This window comes from Neolamprologus multifasciatus, chromosome 11, assembly GCF_963576455.1.
Source record: "Neolamprologus multifasciatus chromosome 11, fNeoMul1.2, whole genome shotgun sequence".
NCBI classification, from domain to species: Eukaryota; Metazoa; Chordata; class Actinopteri; order Cichliformes; family Cichlidae; genus Neolamprologus; species Neolamprologus multifasciatus.
This window is the reverse complement of record NC_140449.1, coordinates 27740958-27758059: the sequence shown is the minus strand read 5'-3', so window position 1 is coordinate 27758059 and position 17102 is coordinate 27740958. Positions and strand designations below refer to the sequence as shown.

At 39.4% G+C, this 17102-nt stretch overlaps 1 protein-coding gene across 1 annotated transcript in view; it reads right to left on the bottom strand.

Moving 5' to 3' along the window:
• LOC146508701 (neural-cadherin) overlaps positions 1-17102 on the bottom strand; it is a 135939-nt gene that overhangs the window by 62039 nt on the left and 56798 nt on the right. The window contains exons 3-7 of the mRNA XM_085176577.1: positions 13722-13947; positions 11315-11519; positions 5800-5911; positions 4845-5094; positions 4250-4392 (exon numbers count right to left, since the gene is read on the bottom strand). Coding sequence (XP_085032703.1) covers positions 4250-4392; positions 4845-5094; positions 5800-5911; positions 11315-11519; positions 13722-13947 — 936 coding nt within the window. The remainder of the gene's footprint in view (positions 1-4249; positions 4393-4844; positions 5095-5799; positions 5912-11314; positions 11520-13721; positions 13948-17102) is intronic.

Sequence of the window (17102 nt, the reverse complement as noted above, 5' to 3'; positions counted from 1 at the left end):
ATGTAAAATTCTGAAGACTTTAAATATCTCATCATCTACATGAGAAATCTCTGTGGGGACAAAGATGAAAATCAATATTTTGGTCTTTGCGACCTCAGGTAGAACTCCATTAAAAACACGAACGATTCTGTCCTGAAAATCATTGCACAAACTCAGGAAATGTCTAGATATTATTGCCTATGAACATAGTTTCTCCAAAAATGTAGATCAAAGCTCTATGATGCAACGGTCTGGTCCAAAGCTCATTTAAAATGGACTGAGACAAACTGTCCTGTGGTCAAACAAATCAGAATTTAAAGTTCTTGTTGAAAAACATGGATGTCAAATCTTCTAGACTAAAGAGAAGAGGGACCATCTGGGTTGTTATCAAAACTCAGTTGAAAAGCCTGCATCTCTGATGGTGTTGGTATGGGGAGTCAATCAGTGCCTGTGGAAATGGGAGCTTGTACAACTGGAAAGGCCCCATCAATGATTAAAGGTATACACAGATTTTAGAGCAACACATACATCCAGACAAAATCTTTTCCAGGGAAGACCCTGCATATGCTTAACAATAACAACTCTAAACCATTTACTGCATCTATTTCAGCAGAAATAGTAGAAGAGTCTGGATACCGAACTAGCTGGTCTGCAGTTCAGACCTTAGACCAATTGAAAACACAGCAAAAAAGTCAACCGAGGACAAAGATGACTCAGGACTGTTGAACAGCAAACAGGAATGGACCAACATTCCTCTCACAAAGGTCCATCAACTGGTTTATATAGTTCCCAGATGTTTATGGGATGGCCCTGTCTCAAATTTTGAGAGACCTGTCGCTGTGTGATTTACACATTCACCAGGAGAAAGATAAATACCTTAGGGGTTGTCCTAGAAATGGTACATTTTCTCATTTTAAAAATTTACTATGTTTTCTATGTTCTACTGTCTATAAAATATAGTTTTATATTTGCATATCAATGCAAAGATATCATGTTTTAATTTACCTTTTTTACATTGTCACAACTTTTGGGTGTTTGGAGTTTTATATAATGATGTTATGTTCTTTTAAAATTTGTTACAGGCTATTTTCCTGGTTATTTTCCCATCGTTTGAGTTATACACATACAAATGCCGAATGTCTGTGGATGGAGGCTCCCAGCCTCTGTGTCCACAATGGTAAAAGCTTAAGTTGGTGTAAAGGACAACTGACACGTTGAGCTTAAAAACAACAAAGATGAAACGCATTGCTGTGATGTTTTCTGCTCTGTGGGTCACCAACAGCACAGATTGTTGGCACAAACTGCAGCCAGTAAAAAACCTTGCATTAGTTTAACTCGGGCCTAAAACAAATGTCATATTTTTCTGCGCTAACAATCACTTGCACATTAACATAACAGAGCAGCAGTGCAAACAAACAAACAAATAAGCTGCTTTGGTACAAACATGAATAGAGACACAGAGGCTGGGAGAGAGAGAGAGCGAACACATCTACATGAAAATACTTCAGAACTCTTTGAAGTGACAAAGCAGAACAGCCAAGCAAGCCAAAGGCCATCTGCTGCTGAAGTGTGTGTGTGTGTGCGTGTGTGTGTGTGTGTGTGTAAGAGAGAGAGAGAGACAGTCTTAAAATATCATTTATGTGCAAATGTTCATGTTTATATCTCTTTGTGCATGGACGCGTATGTGTGTGGGGGCACAGAGCAGTGCAGCAGTGCATGCTGGGTGATAAGGTGGCACAGCGGCTTAGAGAGAAAAAGACACATACACATGAACACACACACACACACAGATAAACATGCAAAAATATGACTGAACATCTCACTGCTGCATATGAACTTTATCTTTAAAGTGTCTTTCTCTGACATACACATTTATACTTGTACTTTTGTGAGAAAACTCATGGACATGATGCAACCCCTGGCGCCTCACCCTCAGTGAATACAGTTTTATTTTTTTTTGCACACACATACAACACAGTAACATCCTTTAAATATGAATGAATCAGATAAGGCAGGAGAGGTCAAGAAGCAATTATCTACACTCAATTTAAAGCATAAGGAAAATAAACAGCGCAAGGGAAAAGGAAACATTCAGAAATGCAATGTGATTTTAGTGGTCCCAATCAGTAAGTGTGTGTGAAAGGTGTTCACCTTTACCTAAATGCAGTATGAAACAGTGAATTTCCCTTTAATTCTGCCCCAAACTGAGAACCAATAAAAAAAATATTCTTAGCTCAAACTGACCCTCACAAAGATACAGAGACAAATATGTAAATGAGTCAATTATGTCTAATAGTTTATATTCTAATAGTGTATATATTCCTGCACCGATTCTACATTTGTGTGTTTATGTTCTTTCTATTTATGCGTGCTTGTGTGTGCGTGTTTTCTAGGGGGGGTTCACTGGCCTTGTTAATGCTACCAAGCTTTATCCCAAATACTCGTCACCATGGCAACAATCACTTTATTCTGTGAGTGTATATGTGTGTGCAGCTTGGTAGAGTGATCTGAATGCTGCTGCTGTGTGTATGCGTATAAAAGTTATTGTTTGTGTTGTTTGTGTCTGTTAAAGCTACTTTGCTGGCAAACAAATAAAATGCTCATAATCAGTTAATGAGTTTTTGTGCTATTCAAAGCAGACATCGCTGCTGTCGGTTCATGGGATTATATCACAACAAGTACTGGTCAAAGGAAGAGAATATTTACTTATTCGAATAATAATTGCATTTTTTTTACTGTCTTACCATAATAATCAAACCACTTCATGTAGGTCTGTTCCTTTTAGATGCATTAATTCATCTAGATGAACCTTACTATATAAACTGCCATTTCTCTTGATGTTCACACAGTGTAGCAGTGAAACAGAAACTGTCAATCAAAAGGCTGTTTGTCTGTGTGCAGCTGTGATGCACTGAAAGTGACCAATCGTAAGATGACCGGAACATCCCTTGGTTTCTGCTTGAAAACTCATAAAAGCCAGATCAGTTGGATTTCTTAGGATATTTAGGTTTTTTTTTTACCTTTATAACCACCTGTTAGCGTTTCTACCTTTCATGTCTCGTCTATTTGGTCGGATGAAGATGACTTGCAGTTTTTTGCTTTGTGCTCTGAGAGATGCTCTAGTTGTAAAACATTAGTGCATGCATATACATTACGTAAAGTCTACATAATTGTTCATGAGTCATTTAATAAATCTGAACTGCAGCTCAGCATTCATTAGCGTAATTAGCTGCTCTTTTCCTGCCCCCTCAAGAAAAGTTGAGACTGGGTACACTGCAAGCATGTCACTACTAGTTGAGTTTGGTCAGAACCACTATAATTAAAAGCAGATTGTTATTTATGTCTGCAGTAATTTTAACTTGGTGGTATTGCTCTGCAATGGCAGTGGACATGACACCGATTAGTTAAACCCAGGATAGAAGCACATGAAGTGGCTTGCAGCAACTGTGGGGAGGGGTAAAACCTTATCAATAGTGTGCCCTATATGAGATATGCCAGTTGGATGTGTAGAAGGATATGAGATGAATCATCAGCCAATGAGGGTTGGCGTTAAGATCAACCGTTATCTGATGTATTTGGACTGCCAATTAAATTTGGCTGCGTGGTTTGCCTGAAAACCTGTTGTGCTCATTTCCTAATAAGCAAAATGCTAGAGCGTACATTTATTTTCATGTTATTTAAAGCACACAAAGTGCTTTACATAAAGTGCTATATCACCACCAAACTGGGCCACCTTCAAACCCCCCTGCCACCTGCTCCTGGATCAAAGACTCCTTAACCATACGGCCTCAATCAGTCCCACTCAGCCCCCACCTCTCAACCCTACTGTCACTCAGCACCAGATCCCCACAGGGCTGGATCTCAGTCCCCTACTGTATCCCCTGGACACCTATGGCTGTTTACCAAACCACCGAACCAACATCATAGTCAAGTATGCTGATGACACCAATGTGGTTGGGCTCATCTCTGATGAAGATGAGACAGTGTTAAGGGAAGAGGTAGAGAACGTGTCCTGTTGGTGCTCAAAAAATAACCTGAAGCTGAGCTCATAATGGACTTCAGGAGGCTCAGACAGGTCCACTCATTATTATCATTTCTTGGCACCCACATCTCAGCCAGTCTCACCTGAACCCACTTCCTCTGTGTCCTGAGGAAAAATAACCTGGACTAGAAGCTGCTGCTGGCCTTCAGCTTCAGCTGCTTGTTATCTTATTTGTGTTTACATGAAAGAAGAAACACATTTTATGTACACCAGCTGCCTCTCCCTTACCCTTCTGGTTGTCAAGCAGGAAATTGCTATCCTCATTGCCTCCAGTGATGGCGTAGGAGACGCCATCTCCGTCCGGGTCGTTGGCATGAACGATGGCAACCAGAGTGTCAGGACCGGCATCCTCACTTAGGAAGGTTTTATAACTGACAGAGAGGAAGAGAGGAAGATGTGTTATTTCTTTACTGCATACAAGCACTTTGCAGATGTAAAGAGATGGAGGATGTCATGAAAGGGTATTAATGTATGAAAAGAAAAATAGGCTGATGCCAGAATGAGGAAAAAGTTCAATAAAAAAAGTAGAAGAAATAAAAGTGTGAAAGAGACAATGGAGCGAGAGGAGAGGTGAAGATGAAGTGAAAACAGATGGAAGAGAACAGTGGGATTAAAAATAGATTCTGAGTTAAAAACAAACTTAATTAACAGATTGACTCTGTGGGCGAGAGACCCAGACAGCGACAGGGGTGAGGCAGGAAAAAAAGAGAGAGAGAAAGCTCACAGCTGACGTTCATTATTAAACAAAGTTGTATTAACAATTCAAAAGGGGACAAAAAATGAAAACTGCTCCAAAGAGTAGAAGAATGAGGATAATTCTTACACGCTCTGTGAAAAGATGGGTGCCTCGTCATTGGTGTTGGCGACTCGGATGCGGATTGAGGCTGTCCCGGTGCGAGGGGGTGTTCCTGCATCCACTGCAACCACCAAAAACTCATAGATGTGATTAGGGCGCTCATAGTCCAAGCGACGGGCGGGGCTGACCACACCCCCAGATGTGATGCTGAAGTCACTGCTGGGAACGAAGTATGAGATCTCCGAGTTTATCCCGGAGTCACAGTCCCGGGCAAGTACTGGATGGGAGGTGGGTAGGGTGAGGAGAAAGGTGAAAGAAGAAAGAAAATTAGTTGTAAAGTGCAGAAGATAACACGGGGTAAATAAGGACCAGAAAGAAGGGCTCAGAGAAGATGGTTGTAAAGATAGAGGTGAGAGGAGTAGGAAACAGAGCTGAAGAGATTGGATAAGGTGGAAAAAGAAGAAGAAGAAGGGAGACATTTTTATTAATAACTTAGTTTGTACAGTGTTGTAATGTATGTATGATTATGTGTACTTGTCTGTCTCTCTGAGGACCAATCTGAGTTTGCAGCCTTGAGATTGATGTAGTTAGTCTTCACTGTAGGATAAAATCTTCAAAGACATGCTTGAAGGTTCAGGCATAGTTTTAAGGTTCAGGTTCGGTTAAGGAGCTCAGTAATGTAGTATGTCAACAAGAGTCCTCGCAAAGATAGAGGGAAAAATAAGCATGTGTGTGAGGATGTGATGCTGGCTGTACGCCTAATAAGAGCAAAGCCTCGCTGAAGTTGGAGTGTTTGATCTCAACCAGTCACCAGCAGCTATGACAGATGGCTCTGACTCACACACATTCACACACACACACACACACACACACACACATGCACGCAGACACACACACAGATGAGCTGTACAGTCTAACCACAGGTGTAATGTGTTGGTTTTGTGTTCACACAGACCCTACTTGACAGATCAGTGTGTGTTACCTTGCAGCAGTGAGGTTCCAGGTGCGATGCTCTCAGGTATGTTGTCTCTGGTGTAGATAGAGTGGAGGAACTCTGGTGTGCAGTCATTCTCATCCGTTATGTGTACAACCACCTGCAGGGAGCATCCCACTGTTATTATCTGGTATCAGATTATACTTTATGTTGGTTTCATATTCATTTCAGCGTGAGCCAGCAGGAGTGAACAGGTGAGTTATTTCATCACAGTAAGTAAAGCTTTGGAAAGTATGACACACAAAAAAAGAATTGGGTCACACATAATCACTGATTCGACTACATTTCAATGACTGCTACAGTAGATAAAGATGGAGCTTTATCTGCTGATTTATCTGCTTTATCTACACTCCATGTATAGTGGCAACTCAAGCTGTGACTATACATAGAGTGCTTTGGAAGTTTTTAATTGCTTTCAATAATATTTAAGAAAAAACAAAAGCAGTTTCAATAGATAGAAATTATTTTATGGCACTGTTATAGTTTTTGGTCTCACTTTTCTTTGTAGAACTGCATTAATGGAGCTACAATGGACACTTTACAAGTGATCTGATTTTTAAAGGCCCAACAACAGGACATCAGTAGGATTCAGGTCTGGACTTTGACCAGGACACTGCAAAACTATGAATGAATTCCTTCTGAGCTATACAAACATGAACCTGGTCTCATGCTCTGGATCATTGTGCTGCAAAACCCAGCTGTGCTTGAGCTTGAACTGCCGTAGGTATTAAAGTTACTGCACTGCATATCTATCTATTACACTCCAGTTTTATAAAATTCATAATCAGGAGTCTTCACAAAACAAAGTTAACTTAGGGTTCTTAATTTATTTGTCCTTTATTTGTCATGTGCCACTTATTTCTGAATAAAAAAAGCCATCTTCATGTAATTTAATGGTTAAGCAATGATTTGACAGACACAGCTGGTAGGGATGTAATCAGTTTTTTTCAATTTGATTACAAGAGCAGTATCTTGTGATTATTCACGGTGGCTTTATTTTATGTCAGAGCTTTTTTGATTGTATAATGCAGTTTATTATGGGATACACACACAAAAGAAGAAATCAGGCAGACAAATTCTATGTTTCAGGTTTATATTAAACTAATCAAAATCAAAAGACCCAATCAAACCGGTGCCTATGACAGAATGAAAAGAAAAACCATGAAGATGTAAATTTAAAGTAATTTTTGTTTTGTTTTCAGACATTTTCTATTTCTTATCACAAGAAAGTAGAACGTTTAGTGTAAAATTCACAGCAGACACTCTGACTTTATTAAACGTATATACTTTTCAAGATAATTGAAGCAAACATTGTGAAGACGTCCTCTGGTTGAGGATGAAAAATATTTTCTCGTTCTCCCCACTTCTTCTTCAAACATCCTAAATCTTGAGCCTCTGCATCATCACCTCTCTGCTGTTTCAGTTTAGTTTCACCCACTATCCCGAGCTCTTGGAGCCCAACCAAAATGCTATTTTCCATTCCCATAAAGCCTGATTTAACTGGTAAGGCTGCAGACATGACCACTTGAGCACAGATTTTCTCGGCAGTCCTGACCCTTCGACACACCACCTGTTCAGTAATAACAGCAGGGCAGAGGAGAGGCAAGCAGAGAGGATTTAGATGCATGACTGCTTCTGCAAACATGCACTGAATATTTAGAAGCGTAAACAGTAACGCTATTCCTTATTAGGTTTTTTTTTACATCCAACTCAACAGGTGAATATGTATTTCCTGTTGAAAGACTGATACAAAAGAAAGAAGCACATACACACCTTTTTAAATCGGAGAGACACAAAGGCAGAAGCACTGACTGCAGTCACTGTGGTGTAAATAGTATTCACTTGATAACAGTAATTACTTGATTTTATCCTTTGCTGCACATGATTTGTGTGACTTCTTTTTACTGACAGAAAACATTTTTCATTTCTGGAGGATTCATTTGTGCATGAAGAATAAGAGCAAGTGTTTATTAGTAATAGAAACACTGTTAAAGTTGAGAGCTTTAAGAAACACCACAACCACACTTTTTCTGTACTTGTGCCAATTTTTTAACATCTGCTAAGAAATTGATTTCATATGGTTAATAGATTTGACCAGTTGTTACTTGAAAGTGATAAATACAAAAACCAAGTACAAACACAAAGATAACACCATTTGACAGGCATGAAGAGCTTTTAGCTGAGAACTTGGCATTTCTTCTGTTTATCCATCTACAGTACTGTTGATCCCTCTATTGTTTGCCGAAGCTTTATCAGAAATGGTTTCAACTGAAGGGTGGTTGGGAAACCATTGTTAAAGAAGGCGGAGAGTAAAGGCTAAGTTGTGCCAAATTATATAAGAACTGGAATGAAAATCATTGGAAACGGGTCTTCTGGAGTGATGAATTCAAACTTTTTTTGTTTCAAATTTTCATGAGTATGTACAGAGGTGGTCGGAAGAAAAGGACAAGAGTGAGTATGTACAGTGGTGTGAGGCTGCATTTCAGCCAGTGGTGTTGGAGATCTAGCCTCTGATCTCCCAGCACGATATCATAGCAAACCATGTAATAGACAGGCCGGTCTACCGTGTCCATTTCACGCTTCAGGCCTCTCCAAAGAGTGAAATGAACACACGTGCACACATTTTTAGTACCAGCAGGGGGGAGATACTATATTTAAAGCCAAGAGGTCGTTAGCAGAGATGGGCAGTTACTGTAATCTGATTACTTTTATCAAGTAACTAGTAAAGTAAGGGATTACTATTGCAAAAACGGTAATTAGATTACCGTTACTTTTCCGTAGGAACGCTGCGTTACTGCGTTACTAAAACCGTAATTTTTTTGCGAGAACGTCTCATGACAGTGATGTAAACGAATGCACTGTTCATGACAACAGCTGTGTGCAGATCAACAATGGATAATATATCGCGTGTGGGAGAGAGTATGAGCGTGCAGCGTTTAAAGCATGTAAGTACTGACCTTACTTTGAGTGTGATTCCATAAAAAGTGACAAAAACATTAGTGTCCGTTGTGCGTGGGAAGAAAACTTATTTTTACAGCGAAAAAAAAAACCCTAAGCAAGCACCGAGTGCACAACGACGTAATGGGAAATTCACAGAGAAACTCGCGGATTCTTCAACTGACCGCGGCACACCTGCACCAGGGTAAACCTCCGCCTAGCCCACTCCTGCTTTACAGGTGAAAATAGAGCAAAAGGACCGCCAGTCTTTGACTGAGTGTAAACACAAAAAAATATTTTATTTTATGTGCTGGAATGTGCAGAAAATAGGTTTAAATGTTAAACTAATTTCTTCAAGTCAGAGAATGGTTCATATAATTTTATTTTTGCTTGATGCATAAAGTTAAAAGATTAAAACTGATAAAACAAGTTAAAAAAAGATACTTTTCCATTTGATTACATTTTGTATGATGGATTATGCAGAAAAAGTAGAATTGGGCTGAAAGATCTATGCTTTATCACCTCTTCAGGTTGTAAATCGTGTTTTTAAAAAGTAACTAAGTAACTAAGTAATTAATTACTTTTGAAAAAGTAATACATTCCAGTGTCCTTCATCACTAGAGACAATTAAGCTAGGTGGCTAATGTATTTAAATGTGTTAATAATGTCTGTTTAAACACTTTTATGTGATTAATTTCATGGTAGCCTGGAATAAAAATATCTCCCTCTGCTGGTACTGCAACTTGCATGCATGTCCATTTTACACTTTGGAGAGACTTGGTGTGTCTATTAGACATTTTTGGATCTCCACCAAGTCGACAAAAGGTCATGTACCTAAATTTTGGGGGAAAATTCCCATCAGCCAATTCCCATATACTGGGTGAAGATGGATTCTTTATATAGTTGAGGCAAAGACAAGTGTACTTATAAACTAATGGTTCAATAACAAACCAATAGCTGCTCACTGACATAATATTTCTTTTAACCTAAATTCCCTTCTCTGTTATATATTTAAAGAAGTTTTTCCTTTACAGGTGGCAAAGAGATGCTATTTTAGTGTGTTATTGAAACTATCTTATTATTATCTTGGGGTTTCTATATTGAGAAAATTGGAAAAATGTGTGTAGTCTACATTCATATTATATTAACAGTCAAAAGAAGGTACTAAGCTTGACACCAAATGTCAATATAACGCTGTTGGACTGAACGATGGAAAGAGACAGAGACATGTTGACGGCTTTAAAATGTCTGATGAAGGTGATGAAGCCAGAGGCAATAAAAACCGCAGAAGCTACAGTAAGGTGCAACATAAGCAGTGCTGCAAAACCCTCTCTCTCTCTTTTACATGCACACACACTCACTCACACACACACACGCACGCACGCACACATGCACACACACACACACACACACACACACTGGCATGCATGAACAGGGAGGGCATTTATAGTGAATTAGCCAGCCAAGCTTATAGAGCAGCAGTGGCCTTTGGGGGACACTGGTAGTTTAGCAGCTATTCTCTCTGTGTCTCAACCATCTGGACACTGAGAGCAGGTGATAATGGATTTCTCTTGGTGTGTGTGCTTGTGGAAGTGTGTGTTAATGTGAACAGATGTAGATATCTGTTGTATTAAGTCTTCAAAGCTTACTCTGAGGGTAAAAGTCAGTACTTAGCAGCCAGGCTTTTGCACTTTACGTATGTGTGTGTGTGTGTGTGTGTGTGTGTGTGTGTGTGTGTGTGTGTGTGTGTGTGTGCTCGAGCCACATATAATCTATTATTGTGCAAACCCTGTAACAAAATAAAAAGAAGGCTCCTGCACCACAAAACTGCTGATTCCTAAGTGATTCCTAAATTCTGAACGCAGCTTTGAACTTGTGCATTTCACTGAGTTTTCATCATGAGAGCTTCACGGGATGCTCAGCAGTTTGTTTTTAGTGGTATGCTTGCAAAATAAACACATAAACTTAATAAACAGTAAATGAAAGAGTTGCATCACAGCATCTGATTCAGCAGCAGCACTTTCTCATTTTAAATTAATGAGTTTTCATCAGAGAAGTGGTATGCCGAACTGTCATGGGTCAACACCCTTACATGTTCTCAGATATGTGTGATGATGAGCTGTGGATGTATTCCAGAGGTTGTGGTAACACTTACAACTCTGTATTGACCCTCCAATTCACACCATCAATTCACACCATCATACTCCATCATGTGATTCGACTGTAAGAGTTTAATATGCCATTGATGTGTGAACACTTAGAGTGCCTACCATTCTCCACCAGTTATCAGATATAATAAATTATTTTCAATCACCCTCTAACATCTGTTTTCAATTATCAGGTTGTCTGAGTGTTATTTTTCCCTCATTATTGTTTTAACTGCAGTGCATGGGACCATAACTTTGTCCCAAAAGATAAAGCTGTGTGTTAAAGCTGTAGCTACATGCTGTTGACATGGATGTATTAATTTTAGAGCTTGCATTCACACATCAAACTTGTAAAAGTATTAGTCACTTTACACAGATTAATAGATAGTATATTTGCATGCTTGGTAGTGTAGATGTACCTCTGCCACGCTGCTAAGGCCGGTGTCGGGTTCAGAAGCTCGGACCTGCAGGGTGTGCAGGTTGTGACCACTCTCATAGTCGACGTTCCTGGTGAGGCTAAGCGCTCCGCTCTCCTGGTTGATGCTAAACAAATTCCCTGGATTAACCAGTAGCATGTATGAGAGACTCTTCTTCTGGAAGGAGACAGCATGGACAACTGCAACTCTACATGGACGTGGACATAAACACACACAAAGCAAGAAATTTAAGCAACACTAGCAACAGTTTTCTTACCAGAAAGAGAAAATAAAAGGAAAAATAGACTTGAGTTCTCCAAGATTTTATGAAATCCTCTTCTTAGACCTCTATCGTCTGCTAATCAGATAAAAATACTGTGTTAGTTTTAATGTGTGCACCACTTCACAGTCAGCTCCAAGTCATGTCTTAGCATGGCTTAGCAAAAATACTGCAGCCACAGGGGAACTGTTAGCTAAGCCCCCTAAAAGTAGAAAATATTGAGAAATTTCCATAACTTTTGTAGTTCTTTAAATGTCATTACACATTGGTTGTGACATTTCCTTACCTACTTTAGCACTGTTGTTATTTTTATTGCTTGTATTCCTGTTTTTATCTGTGTAAAGCACTTTGAATTTCTTTGAATGAACTTGGTGTGCCTTGCCCAAAGTATAAACATGACCACAGGTCTGCAGAAAGCTGATCTGCATTTCTTTTTCCAAACAGACTTATAAAGTGAAGAGGAGCTGTGACGTGCTGGTCGAGCTCCAGTGCTGCGTTTAAAGTCTGCAGCCTTCATGGATTATTCTGAACTCAGACACTATTGCAACCCGATTAATCAATTTAACATAAACTAACACACACGTATGCACAGACGCACATACGGTCAGAGAACACGTGCATGTGAGGACATAAAAACAAATAAAAGGGACATAGTGGAAGAAGAGACACACAGAAACCACATGCAGAGATACACCCACAGTCACACTGCTCACAGGGTGGCATGGATACTTGGATATTAATACAATGTGCTTTGCGCCAGCAGCCCTGAGGATTCACACACACACACACACTCTCCTTCATGTTTATCCAGACCTCGCTTTTAATAAATATTTGAATTTGCCACACTTTCAAATTCTCAGCCTCAGGCCACACTCATACATCTGGGTCCTCTTCAACCACCTCCACCCACCCCAGCCTTCTCTGCATCATCCCTCTATCCTTCATTTTCTTCTCTTCCCTCTCCTTCCTTCCTCTATCATCCCTTCACGCTCTCCACATCCCTCCACCCCTCCCTCCTCCTCCTTCTTCTTCTTTCCTTTTGTCTCGCTCTACAGGGCTCATCTTTTCATGCATCACATGACATGCAAAGCAAGGGAGCAGGCACACACAGACAGACACATATGCACAAAATGCCATTTTCACATTCTGTGTCTGAGGCAGTGGAATGCAAATCATGTTTCTGTATATATGGAGTCAGAAATATAAACAGACATTTTTGTTAATAAAACCTACTCACAACAATAGTACCAGATGTAAGATTACAAGTACTTCTAATATGTCTCTCTGTGTATAACCCTGTCAGTAACATATACAAACATATAAATTAAAAGCACATAAAACTGGTACCTTTTGGATCACTTCTAATGCAGTTGCTTGATACAAAGCAGCATAAGGCGTTGTATCAAAACTTGTACTAATGGATCATACAGGAATTATGCGCTTAGTATTTATTTTTATGTGTTAACTGCCAGGCATTTTGGTTTGTACACATCTGTACATCCATGCAAAGGGAGAACCCGTCATTGTCAATAGACCACACAATATGGCGTCTTCTGGTTTAACTGGTGTAACTGGTGGAAGCCTAAATGCTAAAAATAAGACTTCAGAAAAAATTTGTCGAGTAGAGAAGGATCTGTAACAAGGAATGATAAGAAAAAGAAAAACTTAACACTATCACTTTCACCTTTTACTTATTGAGGTTTATATTTCAAAAAGCATGCGTGTAGCAAAAAGCTTCTTAAGTTAACATCTTATACTGCAAATAAACATCCAATGCTATTCTTTGGGAGTTTCACTGTATGTATGCACAAGGCATATATTTCAAAAGAAACTTTCTGACTGGTAAACCCGTGACACCTAATTGACTTGTGAAGGGCTAAAATGTATAATAGCAGTCTGGCAGTTTGGATGAAATGCCTCAGATGCCATCTTGCATTTTACAGGATTTAAAAGATTAGCTACTAAGATCTTGACGTATTACAGAACTTTCGAGTGTCTTGGAGTGTATACAACTTACTAAATGTGAAGCCCCAACAGCATAGCCAGGTGGTTATAATGTCGTAAGTGTTATTCACAGAGCATACACGCAAACAAGGGATAACAATCTGTCAGACTGCTGTAGGGACTCACGGTTGGCCAACGGGTATGTTCTCTGGTACATTCAGGCTGTACGTGGAGTTGGTGAACTGGGGTGGCCGATAGCCTGCAAGGATAGCAACAGTGGCTGGTGGCCCTTTACGACCATGTCCATCCACTGCCTGAACCCGAAGGAGGTACTCCTTACTGGGGGTCAAAGGTCGACCGGTTGTCCTGATCTCCCCAGAACGATGGTCCACCTCGAAGCACTCCTCATCACCTTTAAAAACATTAATTTAAATATTAGATAGATAGATAGATAGATAGATAGATAGATAGATAGATAGATAGATAGATAGATAGATAGATAGATAGATAGATAGATAGATAGATAGATAGATAGATAGATAGATAGATAGATAGATAGCAGCCACAGCTGTCCAATTATAAAACTAAATAAGGCAATATGAAGCTAGAGGGATTCTCTGAGTATGTTTATTTCTGTGTGTGTTTGTAATTAACACTTTTTGAAGAGTCCCCACTGAAGAAGAGAAGGAAGAGGGAAGGGCGCAGTAGAAATGTGGAGACAATTTGACAAAAGAGAAAGAAAGCAGATATGGAAACTTTGAGAAGAGGAGGACAACAAGAAGAAGAAAAGTACAGTTTAAAGTTTGCTTAGCCTCTCTGTCCACCACAATAACTGCCATCATCACCTCTTGGGCTGGTGCAGAGTCCAACAATTTCAGTAGCTTTCATCCTATATCCTATCTATTATTTATTTCTAAAATCCCTAGTTAAAATAGTTGTTTCTCAGGTTCTTGCTCACTTGTTTGGCAATAATATTTTTGAACAGTTTCAGTCTAGTTTCTGTCCCATTGATTCTCAAGAAAACAGCCTTTGCAAAATTCACCAATGACCTCCTGATAGCAGCATGCTCTAGTCTATTAACCATTCCTCTTCTTTATTTCCATTACTATTTATGCAATTGCAGACTATCACACTATGTCCCATAATATCCTTCTTGACAGACTAGCCTCTACTGGAATTAATAAACCACCCTTAAACTGGTTTAATTTCCATTTTTAAATCCTATCCTGGTTCAGTCAACTTAAATATCTCAGCTGAAATTTTCATTTCCACTTGTTCTCCAGGGATCTGTTTCGGGGCCTCACCTATTTATCAACTGTCTATTTCCTTCTTTTGTAAAATTATCAGCATTTCAATTTCCATTGTTATGGTGATGACACCCAGCTCTACCTGTCAGCCAAACCTACCACCACTCTCCCAGCCACCTTCCTCCAGGAAATCAAATCCTGTTTTTTCTCATTGGCACCAAATCCAGAATGTCAAAAATTTTCCCTCCCGATTGACAACTCCTCAGTTTCTCCTTCCCCTCAGGTTAAGAGTCTGGGTGTCATCCTTGACAGCACACTTATTATGTCACTTGGTCCTCATACTTCCATCTTTGTAACATTAATATATAAAGACATTAATGTCTGTCTGTCACAACCAATAGTACTCCCATCTTTATTCACACCTTGGTTATGTCCTACATGGCTTCCTGTAAATCTCTTTCTCTCATATCCATCCATAACTTTCAACTGGTTCAGAAGTAGTCACAGAAGTTTCTCCATTTATCACATCACATCTGTTGTTCAGCAGCTTCACTAGCTCCCAGTTAAATATCGTATTGATCTCAAGATTCTGCTCCTCACCTTTAAGGCAATCCATAACCTCCCTCTGCAGTACCTCTCTGAACTACTGCACGTTACACACCCATTCACATCCTCAGGGTTTCTTCTTCTCTTCTTCTTACTATGCCTTATGCCTGTTTGACTACCAAACAGTTGCTTCAGTTCCTCTGTTCCTCACTCTGGAACTGCCTCCCATAAAACATCTGTAACACTGATTCTCTCCACTTTCAATTCCCATCTCAAAATGCACCTCTTTCAACTGTCATACTCTCTCTGCTGGTCTTCCACCTGTCATATGAATCCTCTGTTCTTAATTACTTTATATATTTTAAGCTTGTTTTACTGACTTGATTGATATTTTCTTGGTTCATTCTTGCACTGTTTTAAAACTCTTTTGTGTAAGGTGACCTTGAAGGTTTTGAAAGGTACCCATTACAAAATGTGTTTTTATTATTATTATTATTATTGTTAAAAACAAAGATAGGCAAAGTAAGGTACCACTCACAAAGGCCTAGACAACATCCGTGACCCCTAGACAACTGCTAGTCACTAAAAAAAGATTTATATTCCCCGATTGGTTGGCAAGTGGTTGGTGGCTGATGCCGAGGGAAAGTGGTTACAAAGAGGTTGTTACACCGAAACCCTTCCTGCCTGCTGCAGCCATCCATAGTTTGCATGGAAGATGTGTCTTGTCTGCATAAACGTGCTAACTAACCACAGAGCAATAGTGAAACTTGAAAAAAAGTGTGACAAAGGCACACAACGAAACAAAGAGGCAAAGGCTGTATATCATGTAATGAATAGAAAGAAGATGAAAGGTTAGGATGGGCGGATAAAAAAAGACATGAAGGGCAGAGAAGAATCCCCAGCTGTTGACTGGAGGGTTTTGAACCAGCAGCTGCATCCAACCTGTCAATCATCTTCTCTTGTTTTGACTGCTGAAGGAAGATTTTTCTGACACTTGTTTGTCAAAGTCTCACTAAATGAGTTCTGGTTTGCTTCTAAAGCTCCTACAGATTGCCTTTATTGTCTCACTTGCATAATAATCTCTTTTGAATTGAAATTAAAACTGACTTAAAGTAAACATACTTATACTTTTAGGTTTCGTTCAGAGACAAGAAGATGCATATTGGTTTCTTGCCCCTGATTGGCATAGCATGAAGACTAGGCAAGAGGCCGGGGAACAAGCTGGCAAACCTGTCCAAAAACTGAATAACAGCACCTCTAAAAGCTCACCGACTGATGCTTTATAACTGCATCCAGTGACCTAAAATATCCAATGACTGTTCTGGACAGACATGTAATATATGGTAGTTGTTACTATAGGAAGAAATATATTTTACTGTGGAATAACACTACTATGATTTTGTGGAACTTCTGAAAATAAAAACTGATATCTGTCAACCTCGTCTACAGCTAGAGACTGCTATAGATTCTTAAGTTGTCGCTTTACAATGGAACCATTAAAATTTGAGATTTTCATTACAAATAAGTAGGATTCATGGTCCTGCATTTGAGTCCCCTTGTGTAGGTTTGACTACGCAGAGTGAAAGATTTTGGGTATACGGATGTGCTTGCATGCACTTAAAAAAAAAAAACAGAAAACCCCAACAACAATGCTGACTGGTTGAAAGTTGGGCCTAAACAGGAAAGGGAGAGACAGCGGAGTTTATCAGCAACATAAAGAACACGGAAAGTGGTTGAAGTTGAAATTATTTTTGAAAGTTTCACTTTATAACTT